Raw genomic sequence first — 19549 nt, forward strand, 5'->3', positions numbered from 1 at the left:
TTCAGCATTAATACATACAAAATAATGCAGGTATCACGTGGTATATCTAGGTATAGTTCCGTTCACCCAGTCAACCGCTCTTTGCAAAGAGGCTCTTGTTTTTGCTTGTGGAAATTAAAAGGGACTCGCATGTTAGCATTCCTATCGGACTTACTACGTCATGACCAACGGACTTAAAAACCATCGTGCACCAATACGAATAGTTTTACAAATACATACCGATATTCACAACGGCCTAGTTTGCTTATTTTAGATATATGTCGCTTCTCTACTGAAACAAAGAAATAAAACTCTCGCATGGTGAGACCGCTAGCACCTTCCAGTGAAGACTGGATAAACCAAAATGCGTTTCTTGTTTTTTTTATCTCTGCGAAGAAATGATATACAACAGACTCCCGTTAAGACGAACCCGAATGGACCGTAAAAATGTATGCGTATTATCCGAAATTCGTCTTAAGCGGAGGTGTATTGCATTGTGGACGTTACAAGAGAAAAATGTTGTGGTTCTTAATCAGTGTTCGTTTTAACCAAGTTCGTCTTAACGTGGGTCTACTGTATTTCTAGAAGAAGCAAACCAGGTCGTTAGTGTCATTTCTGTGAATTTATAAAACTTCTTGTATCGGTACATGGTGCTTTTGAATTAGTAAGTCTCATGAATTTGCGTCATGAATTAGTGAGTCCCATATGAATTGGATCAGGTGAGTCACCCTTAATAGCATGCACGAGACGAAAAATGCTAACGAACATCCAAGCATATATAACTGCATTCGTGACATGCTGCGTGCAGTGTAAAATGCAGCACAGTCGGTTAACACTATGTATATACCGCATCAGGGCATAAATAAAGTGGACTAAGTACCTATTTTACAGCAGATTGTAGCCATTCATACGTTCCTGTAAAGCACTTAAAATTGTGCACGTACTACAACACAGCGAGCTGATGGCTGAGCATTGAGCAAAAGACAATGTTTCTGCGACGCTTTGTGAACCAAATGCAGAACATGCAATAGTCTCCACAACTATATATATTTCTTTATGAGGCATCCACAAAAGCCCAATGAATTCTTCAGCACTACCGCGGCTCTGTCCCAAACGCAGAAGGAGAACCTGAGGACATCTGGCCCTTCTCAAATTCAAGTCATTGGTGATTTCAGACGTACTGTGCGTCTGCAATTAGCAAAAGACGATATTCACTAAAGCGGTCTGAGCGCCGCAGACAACCTGAAAGGGGTTCGTGAAATTTCTATTTTCGCTAAGATACCCTTTTCTCGCACCTTTCATGCTTTGTACGGTGTTGTTATATAGCAGTGGACATATTGTTTTCTGTCAGATAACGTCACTAAAAATACGTCTTAGCCGTCTTATATAAGTATACTTCTCTAAGACAGTTCCATAGATATCGACGAAGTTTATTAAATTTTATGTGGTGCGTGCGTGTGTGCGTGTGTGACAGCATGCATGTGTGTGTGTGTATGTGTGGGTGCGCGGGTGTGCGTTCGTGTCTGTATCTATGTCTGTGGGCGTGTGCGTGCAAGTGCTTGTGCGTGTGCTTGTGCGCCAAAGCGCGTCAAATATATATGTGGTTCATTGTTCCAGTTATTGCACGATTCAGTGTATACTTCACTGCAGCGCACAAGTTATGTGGAACAAGACACGAGCAAAAAATATACAAAAGCACTGGGACATAAGTGGAACAGTAACTGGAACGGCCGACAGCGCATCCCCTCATTTATTCGGTTCCACATAATAAACACAAACCTAAAGAAAACAAATGGACAGTTCCAGATAAGATCCACTTATATCTCTCGTTCCAGTTATTCTTCGTTTGGATCCAGATAAAAATATGTGGATCGCCCCGTTTAACTGGAACTTACATGGAACCAGATTAAGAGTGTAGCTGAGTGGTTTGGAGCGCTAGGTTATAATTGCAAGTGTTTTGCAAATCACAAGTTGGAATCCCCGCGTGTACGTGCTTTCTTTTTTTTTATAAGTTAACTTTTTCGTTTTCCTTCGATGTTTTCTATACTGGCTTCACCTTTTTTTTGTGCCGCAACGTTCATTGCTCCACGAACTAGTCCACAGAACGCGCGCAGGCTGACACGGGCGCGCTAGCGAGTTCTCGTTGGCGTGCTGTTGCCAAAACACCGACTGCTTGCGGGCAGTGGGCACATGGCCAGAATCAACAGACCCTTGGCCTGGTGCGAACACGCTTTTTACGATACAGGCACGAGTGAGGCAAGCTCCAAATATGGGGGAAAAGCGCATGGGATTTGAGCGTGTGCGGGGACGCGGAGGGCGTTCATGCACTGCGTAGGCCTTGGCTAGTGAATGCTACGATTTCAAGCCGTCCTGGGAGGCTTATCTTATGTATTTTACAGTTGACAACATGGCAGAAGCGCGGTACGATGATTACTGAGATATTGAGAATGCCCATCCAACAACGCCATCGGTTGTGTTTTACAGAACCGAAACCGAAACTTGTTTGATTGCTAACCTTGGGTATCGTCCAATCACGGTGCCCCCTCCTCCCAACGTCACACAAGCATATCGGGACAGCAGGCGCCGCACCCTGATTGGTCAATTCTAAGCACGCTGATTGGTTGGTTTACAAGCGGATGTGACGTCATTTTTAAGGATAGTTTTTTTTTTTTTATGGGAGAAAGACGTGCACCACTATTTCTTTCTCTATGGACGTGCTGCCTTGAAGGTGCGCTGCTCTGACCTCCGACGTTTGCGGCGTATTTACTTTTTTGCGGCATGGCGGGCTCGTCGAATGCTGCTCCCACCGATGAGGATCGTCGGCGCGCTCTGACTGCGACAAGGTGTTTTCGCAACGAAAAGACATGCTTAAACACGAGAGAAAAGTGCACCACAAAGAGGGGACGAGCTCAAAAAGCCACATGAAGTGTGACAAATGCGGTCACGGCGTTACAACTTTTGACAACCTCGTCCTTCACCACAGAGCGATGCACAATTTCGACGCTGAGATTGTGCAACTGGTCTTCCCCAAGTAGCACAGAACATTAGAATAACGTTATCTGGAAGTTGCGAAAGTTTAAATAACGTTAAATGTTACGAGGCAATGTTTATGTAACGTTTAAAAAAACATTCAATGTTTATGTTATGTTAGAAACGTTATTTTTACGTTGAAAACAAACATGTATGTTAACGTTTTGTTCCCAACATTTATTTAACGTTAAGGAAAGAACTTAAAACCAATGTTAGAAATACTAATGTTATTACAACGCTCATACTCAACATTAAAGTAATGTAAATATACAAACATTATAATAACGTTCAGGACATGTTCAGGAAACAACTTATCACCAATGTTAGAAATGGTAACGTTATTAAAATGCTCAGGACTCAACATTAAAGTAATGCACAAATTGAAACATTATAATAATGTTCAGGGCATGTTCACGGCAGAACATTAATGGGATGTAAAAATGTAAACATTATTATAATGTTAAGAAGTACCCGCAAAGCAACGTTATAGGTAACATCTTTATTGCAACATTATTACAATGTTCAAGGCATAACGTTAAAGTAATTTTAGAAATTTAACGTTATTAAAATGCTCGAGGTAATACTGTCAGGTAACATAATAAATCTGAACATAAGGATAACATTTATGTTACAACGGCAGGGTGATGTTATGCTTGAAGCATTAGCGAAATGTTCAAACTAATTGCACAATACAACTGGCTTTTACCAAAGTCTTCAGGGGTACAGGGGGTCAAAACAAGTCCTCCCCCCGAAATTTCTCGTGAGGGAAGTGGGGAGGGGGGGGGGGGGGGGTCATCCAGGACGGGTTATTCGCGCGAACGTGAATCGCACGCGCCAGATAACGCTTCCAGGCTCCAGCACGTACCGGTCGGTTCTTCTGGCTCCCTCTTCACCATTTTGACATATTAAAGGGGGGGGGGGGGGGGGGGGGGCGGAGGATATTTCGGGTTATTTCCTTATTTCACATATATAGAACTTTGCATCTCGTGCCGTCGGCGTGTCGCCACCGATTCTGCTATCTTTGGCGTGTCTTCCGCGGCCAACTTCCAGCTCGTTTGAGCAGCTCTGGCGGCTCAAACCCCCCCATCCGATATAAAATCCTGGCTACGCGAATGCTTTTAAAAATCGCAGCCACATTATTTCAGTGCTTGACTGCATTTTGACGCCGCCGGAGATGTGCTGAGACGTGCGTGTTTATTTTGTGTTATGAGCCCAGCCCAGCCCAGGACATGGGCAAGCCAACGTGTTCAGGAGGATAAATTACAGCGCCAATCGTGTCATCAGTTGTGGTTTTGGCCGCTGCGAGTCCGCGCGAAACATTTCTCAGGCAAGGCGGCTTTCCCCTCAGTTGCCTTTTGTTCCCTCAGAGGAATAGCTCCGTCAACAACCGGTCCCATTTATGACCAGTCCTATTGTTGCCCACCGCCGCTCCCCTCGTTTTGCAAGGCGTGTATCATGCGGGTGCGCGCGGCGGGTGGGGGCTTGCTCCCCCTCTCAAGACCTGCAGGGGAAGTGCGTCAAAAGCCTGTTCTTGTGTCTTGTATTCCGGCGTGAGGCTGCCTGGTATTTTTCTTTTCTGTCATCTGCACCGAGCGCAAGAAAGAGCGACAGCACAGAGCAGCAGAAGGTGTTTTGCGTCATCGAGAAATACACTTGTTGCCGGGAAACAACGATTCGCAAGTCAAATGCAGGTTACTTCAAATATACACGAAAGCACGCTTTTAACTATTTTCAGTAAGCATCATATGAAGTTAAATTTATTTTAGGAATTGACTAGGAATGATTAGGAATGAATGACTAGGATGAATGAATGAATGAATGAATGAATGAATGAATGAATGAAATAATGAATGAATGACTAAGTGTCTAATGACGAAGTGTCTAACCAAGCTGTACAGCCTTCCTTTGTAGCCGCATAACTGTATTTCTAGAGTGGATTTCAACTTTTAACATCTACGTATATAAACTGCACTCCACTGTCGCTCCAATTCCTCCCCATAGCGCTGCGCTGGCGGCACGATTGCTGCCTAAATATTTTGATGTCTGCTGCTGCGGTGTTGTTAATTCACTGCAAAAGCTATAATGTTTGACAACTGTATTGCCTTTGATGAAACTTCATAAAAATATTTAGGCGACGAAATTGAAACTTTGAAAACTTCCCTTTGTGGCAGACGTAATCAATTCTTCAATTTTGATGCAAGCCTAGGTTTATCCGCCGTGTAAAAGCACGCGCCACGTCGAAATATAGAGTTACGCGTACAGTTAAACCTGTATGTAAAGAAGTTGATAAAAATTCAAAATTTTTGTTACATGCAGGTTTTCATTAAATGCAAGTTTCGATTTAAGGCACCCATAAATGAAGCCGAAACTAAATCAGAATACTTGACATCATGGACAGTGACCTCTCCCTTCAAGAATTTATTTCAGAGTGAAAAAAAATGCTCTATTTGCGGCTTCTGCTTTTCCACGAAGTTTATCAGTACACGGCAGTCCAAAGAATCAAGGTCACTTATACCCATGTATTCGCAAGCGTAACGTAACTATCAATTTTGCCTTTTGACACTCTTCGCTGCTTTAACCAGTTTCAAGGAGCAAACGTGTGCTGAAAGGGCGCCTTTTCGCGAACTTGATGCTATTTAATTGTGCACTCAAACTTTTTGAGAAGGTGCTAGCTGGGATGCTGTACCGAACGACAACGTTGATCCTACTTGCCTGCGGAGACGGCACCTGAAATTGCGAGCTTGTCTTGAAAAGACAAATCTTTTTGTTTTCTAGTAGCAGAACTCATCACCAACGAACCTACACCTCAGAAATCGGTGGAGACGCGCGAATATACTCACCGACAGTTGGGCCTAGCACCTAAGCGACACCATACTCACATTGGAAACACACGGTAGTTTGCAGCGCGGGCAATGCTCGCTAAATTAGTGCATATCTCCAGCCAATTTTTCAGAAAAAGTGCAAAAAACCATGGCTCATCAGCGTAGCGAATTCGTTACATGAAGGTGTAACTGTTGCCATGCCTTCGTTATATAGAGGTCAGGTCGAAAACGCATCGTTTTCAATGAGGCTGGCAATGGGGATTTGAAAAACTTTGTTAAATCCAGGAATTCGTCACATGGAAGTTAGTTACATCCTGGTTCAAATGTAATTGAAATGACTCCTTTTTTCCCATTTTGTGCCTTGCAGACATTGTGCTAACTCAAAGCCCGAATTCTTCTCACAGGCAAGGGCAAGACGATTAGGAAGTATTCGAGTCCTTATAATCAGCCGAAGCGCAATGTTTAGCCTCCAATTACGCGAACTTCGTTTAAAACCTTGAGTTGCGTTTGTTGTTGAAAAGCTGCGTACCCATATTTTTCCCATCATCGTGTGCGGCGTAAGGACACGAAGCCCTCGAAAAATGGGGAGGGTGAGGGAAGAGGGGGGGGGGGGGGGATCGAGCCTTTCAGCGCCCACTTTGTTGGCGCCTATGCCATCGAGCTAATTTGAAACGAATCATCCGATCTCAGTGTCTCCCTGTTACTGTTATGACGGGGTCTGGGACATTTCGGTGAAGCAGGTTTCGGTGCACAGGCTTTCCGATGCACGGACTTCTCGGTTCAAAGGCATTTCGATGCGAAAACATTTTGAAGAACAGATATGGTTACTCGTAGTGTGCTCCTAACGTGCCACGATGGAAGAAGACAACGACGGTAGAAAACGACGACGAAGCGTTTGAGTACGCAAGCAGTGCACGTGCAGTTTTCTGGAAACAGCGGTAATAGACAACGCCAGCGGTGCGCTAGCTGTCTCGAGCAGGTCATGTAAAATATATTTGTTGGTACTAGCCACCTACTTCGGTCTGGTTCTTGTATGCCTTATTTGCTTTGAACGTATTGTTGTATTTTGATTTTGGTAAATCATATGTCGTGAATGACTATTTACTGCACTTATATATATACTGAATTTTTTTATTATATTAATGCCGCGTTTCAAAAGTTTATCTTACGATTTGTGTTCATTGTTAGGTTTTTCTTTAACACACTTCAAGCAACACCTATTATAAAGCAGATTTATTTTACTCGTTGCGGCTTATTTCCTATTAAGTTGTGGTTCTTTGGGCAGGGGAGAGATTGCTCTAGATTCACTCAGAAAACATTTTAGAAAACATTAGAAAGAGCAGTTTCTAGCCGTAATATCCCGTAATTTGCGTAATATTCCGTGATTTACTGTGAAATGATATCCTATTATTTCTAGTCGTGAGACTATGTAATTTTCGGAGCCGTTTAAAGGGGGAGGAAGAAGGGGGGGGGGGGGGGGGAGATGGACTCCATGTGCGAAGGCATTCCTGGCGAAGGCTGCTTTATCGGCGATCAGGCGAGAAATTACGTAATCGTGTTCGCTAATAGCTGCTCAAGGCTGCAGGGGTAACTCGCTTGTTTAAAGCATACATGTATGAAAAAAAAAACACCCTTTTTTGTAGTTATGTGACCACACAGTTATTACGTACGCACCAGCCGGACTGGTTAAGTTGCCCACAATTCTTTTTTCATCGAAGCATGATATTTCTGACTAGTGAATCAAAACGTTTAAGTTCTAGTTTACAAAAAAAAAAAATGCCACTGGTGTTTTTTACAAATTTTGTCCCTACACCACTCGTATTTCATGTTTGGTTATGAAGCGTTCCTTGATCCAGCCATCACGATCAGTCTCGTTCAAAGTCAATCTTGTTCGCGAGTCCTCTTCATTCTGTTCGTTGAGACGAGCAGGTAAGGCTGTCTTCACTTTGCGATGTAAAAGGCGAACTTCGCGGCGCTGTCCCTAAGGGCGGGTGGAGAAGTTTCCCGTCGCATTGTGCGACGTTCCTTTGTGTAGCATCCCCCCACGGCTTTTTGTTCATTCAGACAGGTTTCAGCCGCAGACAGCGGCTGCGGAAAGTTGCTTGGAGATCCACTGCCTTCTCGCCCCATATGAGAGGGAAAGAAGAAAGGGCAAGGGCTCAAGGGGTCTTTTCTCGCCACTGCCGATCCCCCGCGCACCCAGCTCCAGTCGTTACACCGGATCGTTTACCTGGAACACTGCAGTTGTAGACGTAAGTATATGCGCAAGCGCATGCTTGTTCAGTCGTAGCCTGTTCGATGGTGGTCTGTCCAACCGAGACCCGTTGATCGCTGGATATTCAAAGCGAAGCGCCAGAGGCGGCGTTTGGGCAATGTAAGCGACATACAAGGAAGGTGTGCAGGAGCAACTCGTGAGTATTTTCTTGCTTATAGGCCCGTGCACACTTGCGACGAACAACGCGATTTCTGTCGCGGCGACAAATTGGTCGAGACCGAATAACAAAACGGATCGCCGGGCGGCAAAAGTTTCCAAAATCGCGTCTCATCGTCGCAAGTGTGAACGGGCCCTTGAACTATATAGTAGGCAGTATTGATGGAAGAATCGATGTTACGGGTACGTTGCATGGAAACGATTTTTGTTCGTTGCATGGAAACGATTTTTGCGCGCTTTGTGCAAAGCAAAGTGAATTCGGATAACTAACCTCGCCCGCACTCGAATGATCTTCACTTCAGCCGGGCAAGTGAGGTAGCGGCTTGGGCACGCGAAACAAAATAATGTGCGTGTCACGTTAGTTCGCTGTGCGAAATTTTGAAAAAAAAAAAGCATTACATTTGCCCCTAATTGCCTTGCGATGCGATAATTATTTTGGGATCGCCGGGGTTCCTTAACGTGAAAAAAAAAAAGGGGGGGGGGGGGTGCAGCCAGTGCAGCTACTTCGGAATGTAGTCGATAGAAATGCAAACGAACAGGTCAGAATGCACCCCTTGGTAGCCTATTTTGCCGCTGGTTAACTTAGACGGTATGACGGTGTACCTATCGCAAAAAGTTCGTCAGACTTCTGGGATATATTGTTAAAAGCTGCAAACCTGAGCCTTTTGTCGTAGCTTTCTTCGCTGGCGAGTAAGCAACCAGACAACCTGCGTGACTATATAGCCAACTTTGTTAGAAAGGGGCACTTTGAGGGCTGAAGGTGTCACAGAGGGTGGGAAAAAGTGCGCTGTTCGAGTACATGCGTTCGTTTGCGACTTACATTTTTGAAATGCATTAAAGCAGCATAGCGCGTTCTTGAGTTGTGAGAAATGCACCCCAAAAGACTGGAAAAGAGCAGTTGGTAAAGAGTCAAGGCCACTTTCATTGCAGGCTATGGTTTTCAAGACACCCTCAAACAAAGCCGCGGAGTTCATCGACGATGAGTGCCAATTCCGAAACCATAGAAATCGGTAAGTAAATATTGCTCAATTGTGTAAATTGCCAGCGGGTTAGCCAATCAAAATGGAAAAGCGAATTAAATCGATAACGCACAGCACAACAGGAGCTAAAATGACCAGGGCAGGTGCCACTTTCAACTAAGCCGATAAAGATCCGAAGGGGGGAATTGGGGTTAAGAGGTGTGGGAGGTACTTGGTCATGTTAGCGATCACCCACTCCCTCTAAAGGGAACCGTTCCGCCCAAAAGAGGTCACTCTGGATACAGAATTTTGCCTACTGCGCGTACTTTATCAGAAGTTTGGAACCAACACGCTTTCATTGGGGCCGCATTGATCATGCACAGCCGTCGTTCGCCGAAATAAAACCTACATGCTTCGAGCAAAAAGGCTAGTTCTAGTACTGTTCATCGGTGGTGCGGTTTCGAACAGCTTGAATCAAAGGCTTTTACAGCCGTGGTTCCAGGCGCTTTTCCCAACTTTTGAAAAATCCTGTAAATGCTCAGCAGTGATGAATAACAGGGTGCGTTTCATATGACGAGGTAACAACGCCGAGCGTGAAAAAACAAAAACCATGGTTAAAGTGAACGCTACCAAATGTAGTGGCTGCAATGATACGCATGGCTTTGACTGAAAAACAGAACCTTCTTGCATTCGTGCAAAAAAAAAAAAAAAAAAAAAAAGAATGCCCGGGTTGTTGTAAAATGCTGAAATTCTTCCTCCTTTCTTCCCCTAGCCTGTTCCAAGCATGTATTAAACATGTCGCACAACTCTTTTCAGTGCTGAGAAAGACTAGGATCGAAGTTGTTCGTTTATGAGTTGCCACTTTGGTTCCCTTTATTACGTAAGTAAACTTGGACCATTATACACATTCGTGTTTAATGGGTGTTTCTTTTGTGTGAACCATGTAATACCTCTGTAGCACTTTGCGTTCTTTTTTAGGTGAAAGATCTGCCGGACTGGAGGAGCAAACGTCGCTTCTACAACCAAGCGAATTTTCAGATGGGTTGTTTCGATTGAGGTAGCGGTCATCTATACAGTTGGACAGGAAGAAAAGAAGAAAAAGGTCCGAGAGGTTAGTATCCGTTCCCGAATAGTATTTGGTGAGTGTAGAAAATTTCTGAGAGCGTATTTTGATTTGTTTTAGTAGTTCAATTTATGAACTGCTATGCAGCCCATAACTAGTCGCGCCCTATGCTTTCCAGCTGCTGCTGGTGTGACGCAGGTCACAGTCGATAGCGGGCCACATCATTGGTGACTGGATCCACTTTGCGAATATTGGGCTTGCAGGAACCCACAAGGTAAGCAATAAACTAATATTCTCAAAATTTAATAGTGCATTTATATTTAAATGATTTTCATCCTAATCTCTGCCTAATAAAAATACATGAACCATGCAGAAGACACAACACTCCGCTAGCGAGCGACTTTGACGAATAGTCACTAACCTGTATAGGTTATTGAGTCGGGAGATTCAAGTTGGGAGTCAGGTGACCCAAAATTTTGTGCGCTTGCTTTCTTCTGGTCATATGGTTAGCACGAGTTGCTGCGTAGCTGCTTGTTCAGTTACTCTCCTTTTAGTGCGTGCGTGTGTGTGCGTGTGTGCGCTCGTTAACTAAACAAATCCTTAGGCGGCGACTACTTTTTCGCGCAAAAACCGCCTACTGCCGCAGCGTACTGAAGTAGGAATTGTTTGCTTTTTCCACACAGACGCAGCCAGCCCCTGGATGGAGCCTCCTCTCCTGCACAGCAGCAGCAATGGAATGTAAATAAAAAAAATGTTGTAACCATGCAAAAATAAAATAAAATTTTATTTGAAATTTCACTTTTCCTTGTTATTTTGAAAATGCTTTAAAATATATCGTAACCGGCAAACGTGGATAACAGAAACAATGCTCCACGATAAACATTCCACACGTTTGGCAAAACGTCACTGTAACGTTCCTGGTCCACATTCTGAAAAGGTTTTGCAACGTTAAAAGATTGTTTCAAGCGTGTTTTCTGCAACGTTAAGTAAATGTAAATCCAACATAATTACTATGTTGTCGAAATGCTTCCTCACAGTTCCAATAATGTTTGACGAAATGTTACTGTAACGTTTTTTAGTTGTTCTTAAAATGTTTTTGTAGGGTGCTTCTGCAACGTTAGGTAAACGTAACTCCAAAAGTATTTATATGTTGTAGAAATGCTTTCTTACTGTTCGCATAATGTTTGGCGAAATGTGATGTAACGTTTTACATTGTTTTTAAACGTTTTTTGAACGTTATTAGCTTGTTCGCTGCAACGTTAGGGAAATGTAACACTAACATTAATAATATGTTGTAAAAATGTTTTGTGGACGTTTAAATAATGTTTGACAAAACATTACTGTAACGTTTTTGATAACATTAGTTAAACATTTCAAAAAAATGACATTAAGAACATTGCTCTAACGTTAGCACCAAACAAAAAAAATACGTTCTTCTAATGTTTTGGTGCTACTTGGGTCGGCAGCGCTGAAGGTAAGAAAACTTGGAATAGTTTGCTTTTATTTCGCCTGCGTTAATCCGCTTCATCTAGTATTGTGCCTAGTAATTTAAGGCCTCTTATCGCACGTGACCTTGAATAGCTGTGAGCAGCGTTTAGAAGTAAGAAAATGTAAATATGAGCGAAGAGATATTCGTATTTAATTGAATGGACATTTGTGTTAGATAGAAACGATGACTTCATTGTTTTATTTGTGACTGTGTTATACCCCTGTCACACGGCAAATCTAATGTCATTCAAACTGAATGACATTAGCTGTAAATGACATTCGGCTCGGCCGTGCGGGTCTACACGGCGGAACAAATGTCATTTGATTGTGATAGCGGTGACGATTATAGCGAGCTTGCAAAACCGCAAAATTACATTTAAAACGCATATAGAACGTTTTCACACGTAATATTAAAAAAAAACGTAACAAAGGAATATTTTTTAAAATAAAAACAAGAAAACCACCGATTTAGGTGACATCAGTAGACATCACAAGCTGAGACAAGTCTGCAGAAAATCCGGATTAGGGTAGCGTGCGCACTGGGGACGAGATTTTCTTTTTTGTTAGTACTTGCTGGTCTTTCTTTATTAGAACAACAATACAGAAAAGACAATATAAGTTTACTGGCAGTTTTTAGAAACAGTATTCTTTGACATTTAGAGCGAATGTCATTTGCTGTAAATGTCATTAGATCTGCCGTGTGACAGGGGTATTAGAAAATTTGGTTAGGCTTCAACGTAGGCCTATCAAGTATCAAGTCCACGCTCAGCGACGTTGCAATTAATGCAGGGCGATATCTTTACTGCTGTTAGCTAAACTGAATCAAATGAAATGTAAATGTAAGCCGACGTATATTCGTCACTGTGTAAAATTAACCTCCGCTTGCTTCATGTTGCGACTGTTCCAAATTTCTAGGCCTAACGTATTAGAATGGTAACGTTCGCAAGTGGCAGTTGCGCGCATTCACCATATTTACAACAATATTGCGACGCGGAGTCGTGGTTCTGGCGAGTTGGTACATCACTGCAAGGGATTAAAAGCGCCGCAAAGACGGCGGACCGAAACGGAAGACGCACAGAGCACGGTGTGTTTGCGAGTTTTAGCATAGCGTTACCGTGTTTGCGGCAGTCGACTGCGCATGCGCGAGTTAACGTGAACGGTAACTTACCGGCACAGGCTTTACCGTCGCCAGCGAGCTTCCTGAGCAGACGAAGTGTACAGTCGCGTATTGAATACAGCAAATGCAGTGCGCTCGGCGCTTTATGCTTTGTACAGCCTATGAAAGTAATCTTGATGCTGTTTATTACGTCTTCGGGTCTTCCCATGGTGAGGCTGCAGTGTTATGCTGCATCTGGCAGGGTGCCAGAACACTTTTCTCTTAGCAGAGCCTGCCTGCTTCAGAGAGCGCGTCTCCCAGGTGGCAGATTGGGAGGCTCCTACCAAGGAGGCGGGCTAGTATTAGCAGATTTCAACCAGCACATTCCTGTTTGGTAAAAGATGGCAGTATCATTAAGAATAAATGTGTTGTTGTAATTATATTGTTGTTGTTGTAATTGTAATACAGTTGCATTCAAATTGCATGTCCTGCCACGCTGGTAATCTTTGGACTGAAAACTGGACTGGGTAGTTCATCTAGGTTGGCCCAAGCATGTTGCAACTCAAGCCCATGCCTCTGCTTGGTAGGAGCGGTGCTTGCACCCGCGGACCAACAGGTGACGGGACAATGAAAGCTAGTGCCCTGTGTTCTGCCACATAAATCGGTGTTTTATATCATGCTTATGTGTGCGCATGCCGTCAACTTAGCCTGTTTCGGAGCTGAAAATGTTGCTCTGGACTGCCTGTATGTTTTCTTGCACCCCTCATCCAGTGCCCGTTTCCCCGGGATGGTGCATACCCAACCCTGCCTGAGCCCGTTAAGCTCCAGAGGACTTCCACCCTGGGCCACGGCCCACAATGGCCCACCTGGTGCTGCAGCCCCGTCCACTCACGCTTCGGTAGCATGCTGCCATGGGTTCATTTTGGATAGCCGAGGGGGGGATTCGGTGCTGCTACAATTGATCCTGGCTGAACTAGCAGTGCTAGAAGAGGCCAACTGTGGGGACAGATACTCCTGTACAACAGAAAATGGCCTGCTTTTGCTTGCGCTGTCTAATCTTAAAAAAAAAAAAAAGAAGCAACACCTGGGCCATGAAGCACAGCATAGCGGAGGGCTACGGACTAATTTAGACAACCTGGGGCTATTTAATGTGCACCGTAATCTTGACACAACGGCACCATCGTATTTTGCCTATTTATTTCCCGCAATTACAGCCTGGCTGTCCTTGGTTACTGCATGCTGCAACCCTCCTTAGCTTGTCATGCTGCCAAAGCATGCTACAAATGAACTCGTGGCCTGCTCAGATTGATGTTTGGGTTTCACTACCGTTGACGGATGTGAAGGCTCGCTTACAGCCTCTGTACATTTTTTTTTTTTTTTTCGCTTGCTAGGAGTAGACCACATTCACAGGCACTACAAAAATTTCAGTGCCTTGGAATGTCGCCACTTTTGCCTGCAGTTGGATGTGCGCTACCCCCACCTCCTCCCCAAACATGTGCTAGGCTTTTTTTGAGAGCTGTGAACAAACTCGTTTATTACCTGTCAGTATGGTCACTCATGCTGTATGTGTTTCGTTTTTCTGTATTCAGCAAGTTCCTGTTGTCATGAAGATGCTCCATCCCCATTGCCTGCTGCACCTGTTACTGGACAAGTCACTGGTGCTCCAACAACTTTCATTTTGAGCTGTGAATGCGACACTGAGGGAGCTGAAGACATGTTGAGAAATGTGTCGCCTGGGCTGCAGTTGGTGTTTCCCTTATTGCTTGAGATGTGCTCTAATAGGAGTGTTGACACACTACCTTGGCAATGGGGCCTACACTGTATTCATACTAATCCAAATAAACATGATTTACCTGGAAAGTTTGCTTCAGAGACATCTCTTTGCTACAGACAGGTGGGAAATGGGAACTATTGAGTGCATGGTGAAGGCTGCCACGAGCACACCTCATTTGAAAGACTAGCAACAGTACCACCTGATTATGAACTTCTGCAACTTAACTTTCCACATGGTGGTTCGTTGTGCACCTGCAGCATTCCAAGAAAAATGGCATTCATGATGGAAATGCGAGGTTTTCAAGGTCTTTCACAGCTGTGTCAATTTTTGAGCACCACAATGGGAACCTTGATAGAGCCAACATTCCAACAAGAGGAATCCCCTTCAGATAACTCCACTTGTCAAAGCAATGGCTCAACAATTGTTCCTAATGGTGTGTTGATAAGCACTTTGTGTTACAAAATTTTTTTATTCGCTAATGATCAACCGAACAATCGGGTCGTCCTAACGTGGTAGCCTTATGGTTAATTTTACTTATTCAGAAACTTTGACGCTTATCAAGGGTGTGTGCAAGGCAGTGGTTTGTAAGTGTTTAGAGAACCATCATGAAACCCAGTAAAAGGCAACAAACCTCAAGACATCAGAGATCAAGGCACTTGCTTTCAAGCAAAAGGAGCTTACATAGTAGCCCCCTAACTTTGCGGTATCCTAAATGGTAGAATGCAGCGCACATGAACAGGTAACAGAATAAAGTCTCTTAGCAAAATGGCCATTTTGAGTCACGATGAGGAATATTTGTGCATAATCAGCCCCCTACTGTCCACTGCACCACAAAGGCCCCTCCCACAGACTTCAAAAGCATGCTCTGTCATCTGAATCCATTCCTTTCTCTGCAGTGGCAAGAGTACAGTACAGACAATATTCATGCAGCAAGCACACACAAGTAAAATTGGCCAACGAAGTATTTGTGCCAAAGCAGCAGCAAAGCCTAGAATTATGACGGGGGTCAAAAACACCGCAGCACATTTAAAGGGACCCTGAAAAGCTTTGTGAAGGTGGCAATCAAATGCATTCAGGTGGTAGAACACAGAACGGGGGATTTTAGAGCCAAGTGTGAGCCCCATACGTTGTACGGGTAATTTGTAAACAATTTTTGAAGATCGCCTTTTTCAGCCGATGAGCGCGACGCCGCAGCGAGCCGACCGCGGCTGACGCAACGGCTAAGGTGCCCCCTGATTCGCCCAATCGCCGGCGAGGTCGGCCGCCGGCGACGTCACCGTTATTGGCTTCCGGCTGCTCTCCCTCCTTCCTGCGCCATCCCGAGGCAAAGGCGGGTCTGCAGCAATTGACGCGTGCCTAGGCGCAGGAATGTAGCTAGCGCAGAATGGAAGTCAAGCGTCGAGATGTCACATGGCTATTCCCAGCTGCTTTGAAGGAAGCAGAGAGGGAGGAGGAGTCGATTGATTGATTGTAGGGTTTAATGCGCCGACGCAACGCAGGCGATGAGGCGCGCCGTAGTGGAGGGCTCCGGATTAATTTTGACCACCTGGGGATCTTTAACGTGCGCCGAAATCTCGTACACACGGCCGTTTTTGCTTTTCGCCTCCATCAGAAAAGAGGCCGCCGCAGCCGGGAATCGAACCCGCGACCTCGTGCTCAGCAGCGCAACGCCTTAGCCACTGAGCCACCGCGGCGGGTAGGGAGGAGGAGTCGATCGGCAAGTGGGGAGGTGCATTTAATTGCTTCTGGCGCAGCTAATACTGAATGTAGATCAATAATTCCAATGGCATTGCATCACTATATTGGTGCTACGCGACAATACAGGCCTTTTGTAACTTTTACAGAAGGCTTTTGTGGGTCCCTTTAATTGCAGAATGCGTGAGCTTTCCGAGATGCACTGTAAAGCTTACAAACTGCCCTAAAGCTCTGATGCAGAACAGCAGCAAGTTGAGAGCTATTTTAAAGCTAATAATGAGGAGGTCGTGCAATGAAGTGTGCATGTCTCGTAGAAACATCTGCACTGCTATTCTTGAATCCTGATTTTAGAGGACTCCTTGCAAAATTGCTAGCCATAATTACTTTGGTTCAGGTTAGCTGATGCTTAACAGTACATATAACAGAAATATAGCATGCAAGCAGAAATGATGCGTTAAGCAGACACAGCCATGTAAATGGAAGCAAGTGTGGCATCTGTGCAAATCAGTGGTGGCCGAAAGAAACAATGTGGCATGGCTATTAGCAGCAAATTTCCCTAGGGCAGAGGACACGCTGAGGCTTGATTGATTGTAGGGTTCAACGCGCCGACACAACGCAGGCAATGAGGCGCGCCGTAGTGGAGGGCTCCGGATTAATTTTGACCACCTGGGGATCTTTATCGTGCGCCAAAATCTTGCACACACGGGCGTTCTTGCTTTTCGCCTCCATCAGAAAAGTGGCCGCCGCGGCCGGGAATGGAACCCGCGACTTGGTGCTCAGCAGCGCAACGCCTTAGCCACTGAGCCACCGCGGCGGGCGGCACTGAGGCCTCATCAACTGGGTGGAACAAACCATTTCTGATTCGTGTTTGGGAGAAGGTGTACATGCAAGTCGAGAATTTCGAAATTAAGAGCATATAAAAAGAAAGTGCAACTCTCGGCCTAGGGCGAGCACAAATCATGGCTGCCTGTACTGCAATGAATGTGCAAGTAGTTTTCTCCACCACCTATTCACCAAGTAGGGTTTTATGCTGACCATACCACTAGAGAGAGCAGGTTACGGGGTGACAAGGGTTGGCTGCAGCGAATCCCGCATGGCAGGCAAATATGTGGCCCTGAAAAGGGCCGTTTTAGCAAGCCGATGGTCTTCAGTGGTGCCTCGTTGCACCTCAGGACGGCGAGCAGTACTGCAGGCAGTCGTTCCTCTCGTGGCCCTTGGCTCCACAGCGGACACAGCGGGAGAAGGTGTACTTGGCACCAGGTGCAGCTCGGTCTGGCGAGAGAATGCCCCGCCCGTACCGCCTAGCCAGCGCCTTCACAAGGATCGCGGACATCTCGTCGATGCCACGATCCCTCGACACGTGGTATCGGTATCCATCCGCAGCAAACAGGGACCGCTTCGGCTGTTTCGTCGCGTTCAGGAAACGGTGCTGCGCACAAATTCAACAAAGCAAGCAGACTGTCAGGGCAAATGCAAGCACACTTCACAGTACAGATATTTAATGTTAGGTAACAACAAGACTCGCGAAGAAATGCGAAGCAGGCACCGGTTCACTACTAAGTTCTTTTTAAACCATGTCTGCAAACATTTAGTGTGCCTCTGCCACAAATAAGTTCTTTTTATGCCCCTGCTACACTATGTTTTGAAATGACATTCGGCTCAAATGAGATTCGAGCCAAATAAGCACCAAAAGATACATTTGGGATTTCCAATGCCATTTTTAGCATTCTCGCACGCAGCGTCTTCAATTGGCAATAAAAAATATACTACTGCCGTACGTAAAACAAACAAAATATTTGTTTGTGGAACTTTGTTCACTGCTGATTTACTTAAAATATGAAACAGACATATTTAATTTTAATACTTTCAAAACCAGTGGGTCAGTCCCCCCCCCCCCCCAAAAAAAAAGACACGCAAGACAGCAGCCACATTCGAGTAAAAACTGGTGCCTCTTCTAATTTGACATCATTTTACTGCCTTAGACTGCTCCTACATTTCATCGTTGTATTATTGTACGAAAACGGAACGGGGCGACAACAGTGCCACTACAGCACGGCGAGCAATTGTGAAATCTTTCAAATGCCATCGAAATTGTAGTGTAGCACGGGATGCTGAATGACATTCGAAGCACCCGATTTGAGTCAAATGACATTTGGTTCAAATGACATTCGGACCCTAACGTAACCATGTAGCAAACCAGTGGCACTCTGCCATTACTAATTTTGTAAGGCGGACTTCTCCAAAGTTTCATACAAAGTGGGACTTTTAGCTCCTATTTCCGACTCTATAAGCGTACTTCAGTGCAAACGCTAGGGGGTACGGCAAGTTTGATAACATGCATTTCGAGAACACAGCGACGTCGCAGGCGAAGCACGTGGTCGGTCAACATGTTTTTACAACAGAATGGTACCTTCTATACATACTTCCACGCAAAACTAGCTAAATTTGTGTACAATTTCTAATTTTTTAAGGTCACGTTAGAAATATAGTTATACGTAGCCACTAGAGTACAAAGTCATACACGTAGGCCTATACGAGCTCTTCCATTGTTACCTCGGCGTTCAGTATGTAGTACTTGTACTTGTACTTGTCTCCACAGACGTCCCGCATACGCTTCAGGGTGGCCGTTAGCTTCCTGTTCAGCAAGGGACGAGTGGAACTCGCGCTTGCCGACTGGAAGCAACGAGGCAACACCGTGAAGACGTACACGGCAGGGGCCACCTCGCGCTGCAGCTGGGTCACCAGGGCCTACAACACAAACAGGGCGACATTTGATGTCCATCCCGCCTTCACACACAAACAAAATAGTGCGAGTGTTTCCTCTGTACACACCTTGATGCTGTCACATATCCGCTGCGGATCTGCGCCGGTCCGGTCTAGATCGTTCCCCTAACATAGAGAACGGCGAAATCTGCAGGCCGGCAACGCAAGCGCGACACGGCTTCGGGCAGCCGGGGTGCGTTGTTGCCACCGAAGCTAAATGTACATGTACTTGTCTCCACAAACGGCAACAAGCGCAGCCGCAACCTGCACATGAATTTGAGTTGGCTGTCGCCAACTAAAACTCCACGTAATGACATCACTCGAACCTGGATGCCTGGCGTTGCACAAAAGATGAACCACAGAACAGAGACCGTCCTCCGCACTCACGCCTCAGGCGCCTCAGGGCCTCAGGCTGCCGAATAACTGCCCTGCCCTGGCGAGAAAAAAAA

At 45.1% G+C, this 19549-nt stretch overlaps 1 protein-coding gene and 1 long non-coding RNA gene across 2 annotated transcripts; one reads left to right on the plus strand and one right to left on the minus strand.

The window, feature by feature from the left end:
• Positions 1-7513: 7513 nt before the first annotated feature.
• Positions 7514-11240, plus strand: LOC144173193 (uncharacterized). Its single transcript, XR_013323176.1, has 3 exons — positions 7514-9272; positions 10038-10101; positions 10200-11240. It is a non-coding gene; the product is annotated as an uncharacterized LOC144173193 (long non-coding RNA).
• A 3851-nt stretch (positions 11241-15091) lies between these two features.
• On the minus strand, positions 15092-19524 carry LOC144174124 (uncharacterized). The gene is made up of 3 exons (XM_077702593.1): positions 19170-19524; positions 18891-19085; positions 15092-17766 (listed from the first exon to the last, which is right to left on the minus strand). Exons 2-3 carry the CDS (start codon positions 18945-18947, stop codon positions 17506-17508), a joined length of 318 nt encoding a protein of 105 aa, XP_077558719.1. The 5' UTR covers positions 18948-19085; positions 19170-19524; the 3' UTR covers positions 15092-17505.
• Positions 19525-19549: the final 25 nt, after the last annotated feature.

This window comes from Haemaphysalis longicornis, unplaced genomic scaffold (assembly GCF_048455015.1).
Source record: "Haemaphysalis longicornis isolate Haplotype H1 unplaced genomic scaffold, Haemaphysalis longicornis Haplotype H1 scaffold_3, whole genome shotgun sequence".
Taxonomy (NCBI): domain Eukaryota; kingdom Metazoa; phylum Arthropoda; class Arachnida; order Ixodida; family Ixodidae; genus Haemaphysalis; species Haemaphysalis longicornis.

Bases quoted from the DNA above. Each gene is read 5' to 3' on its own strand.
- LOC144174124 (XM_077702593.1), bottom strand. From the start codon at position 18,947: ATGCGGGACGTCTGTGGAGACAAGTACAAGTACAAGTACTACATACTG. The intron at 17,767-18,890 runs GTAACAATGGAA...ATTTGTGCGCAG, and splicing joins ACTACATACTGAACGCCGAG to CACCGTTTCCTGAACGCGAC.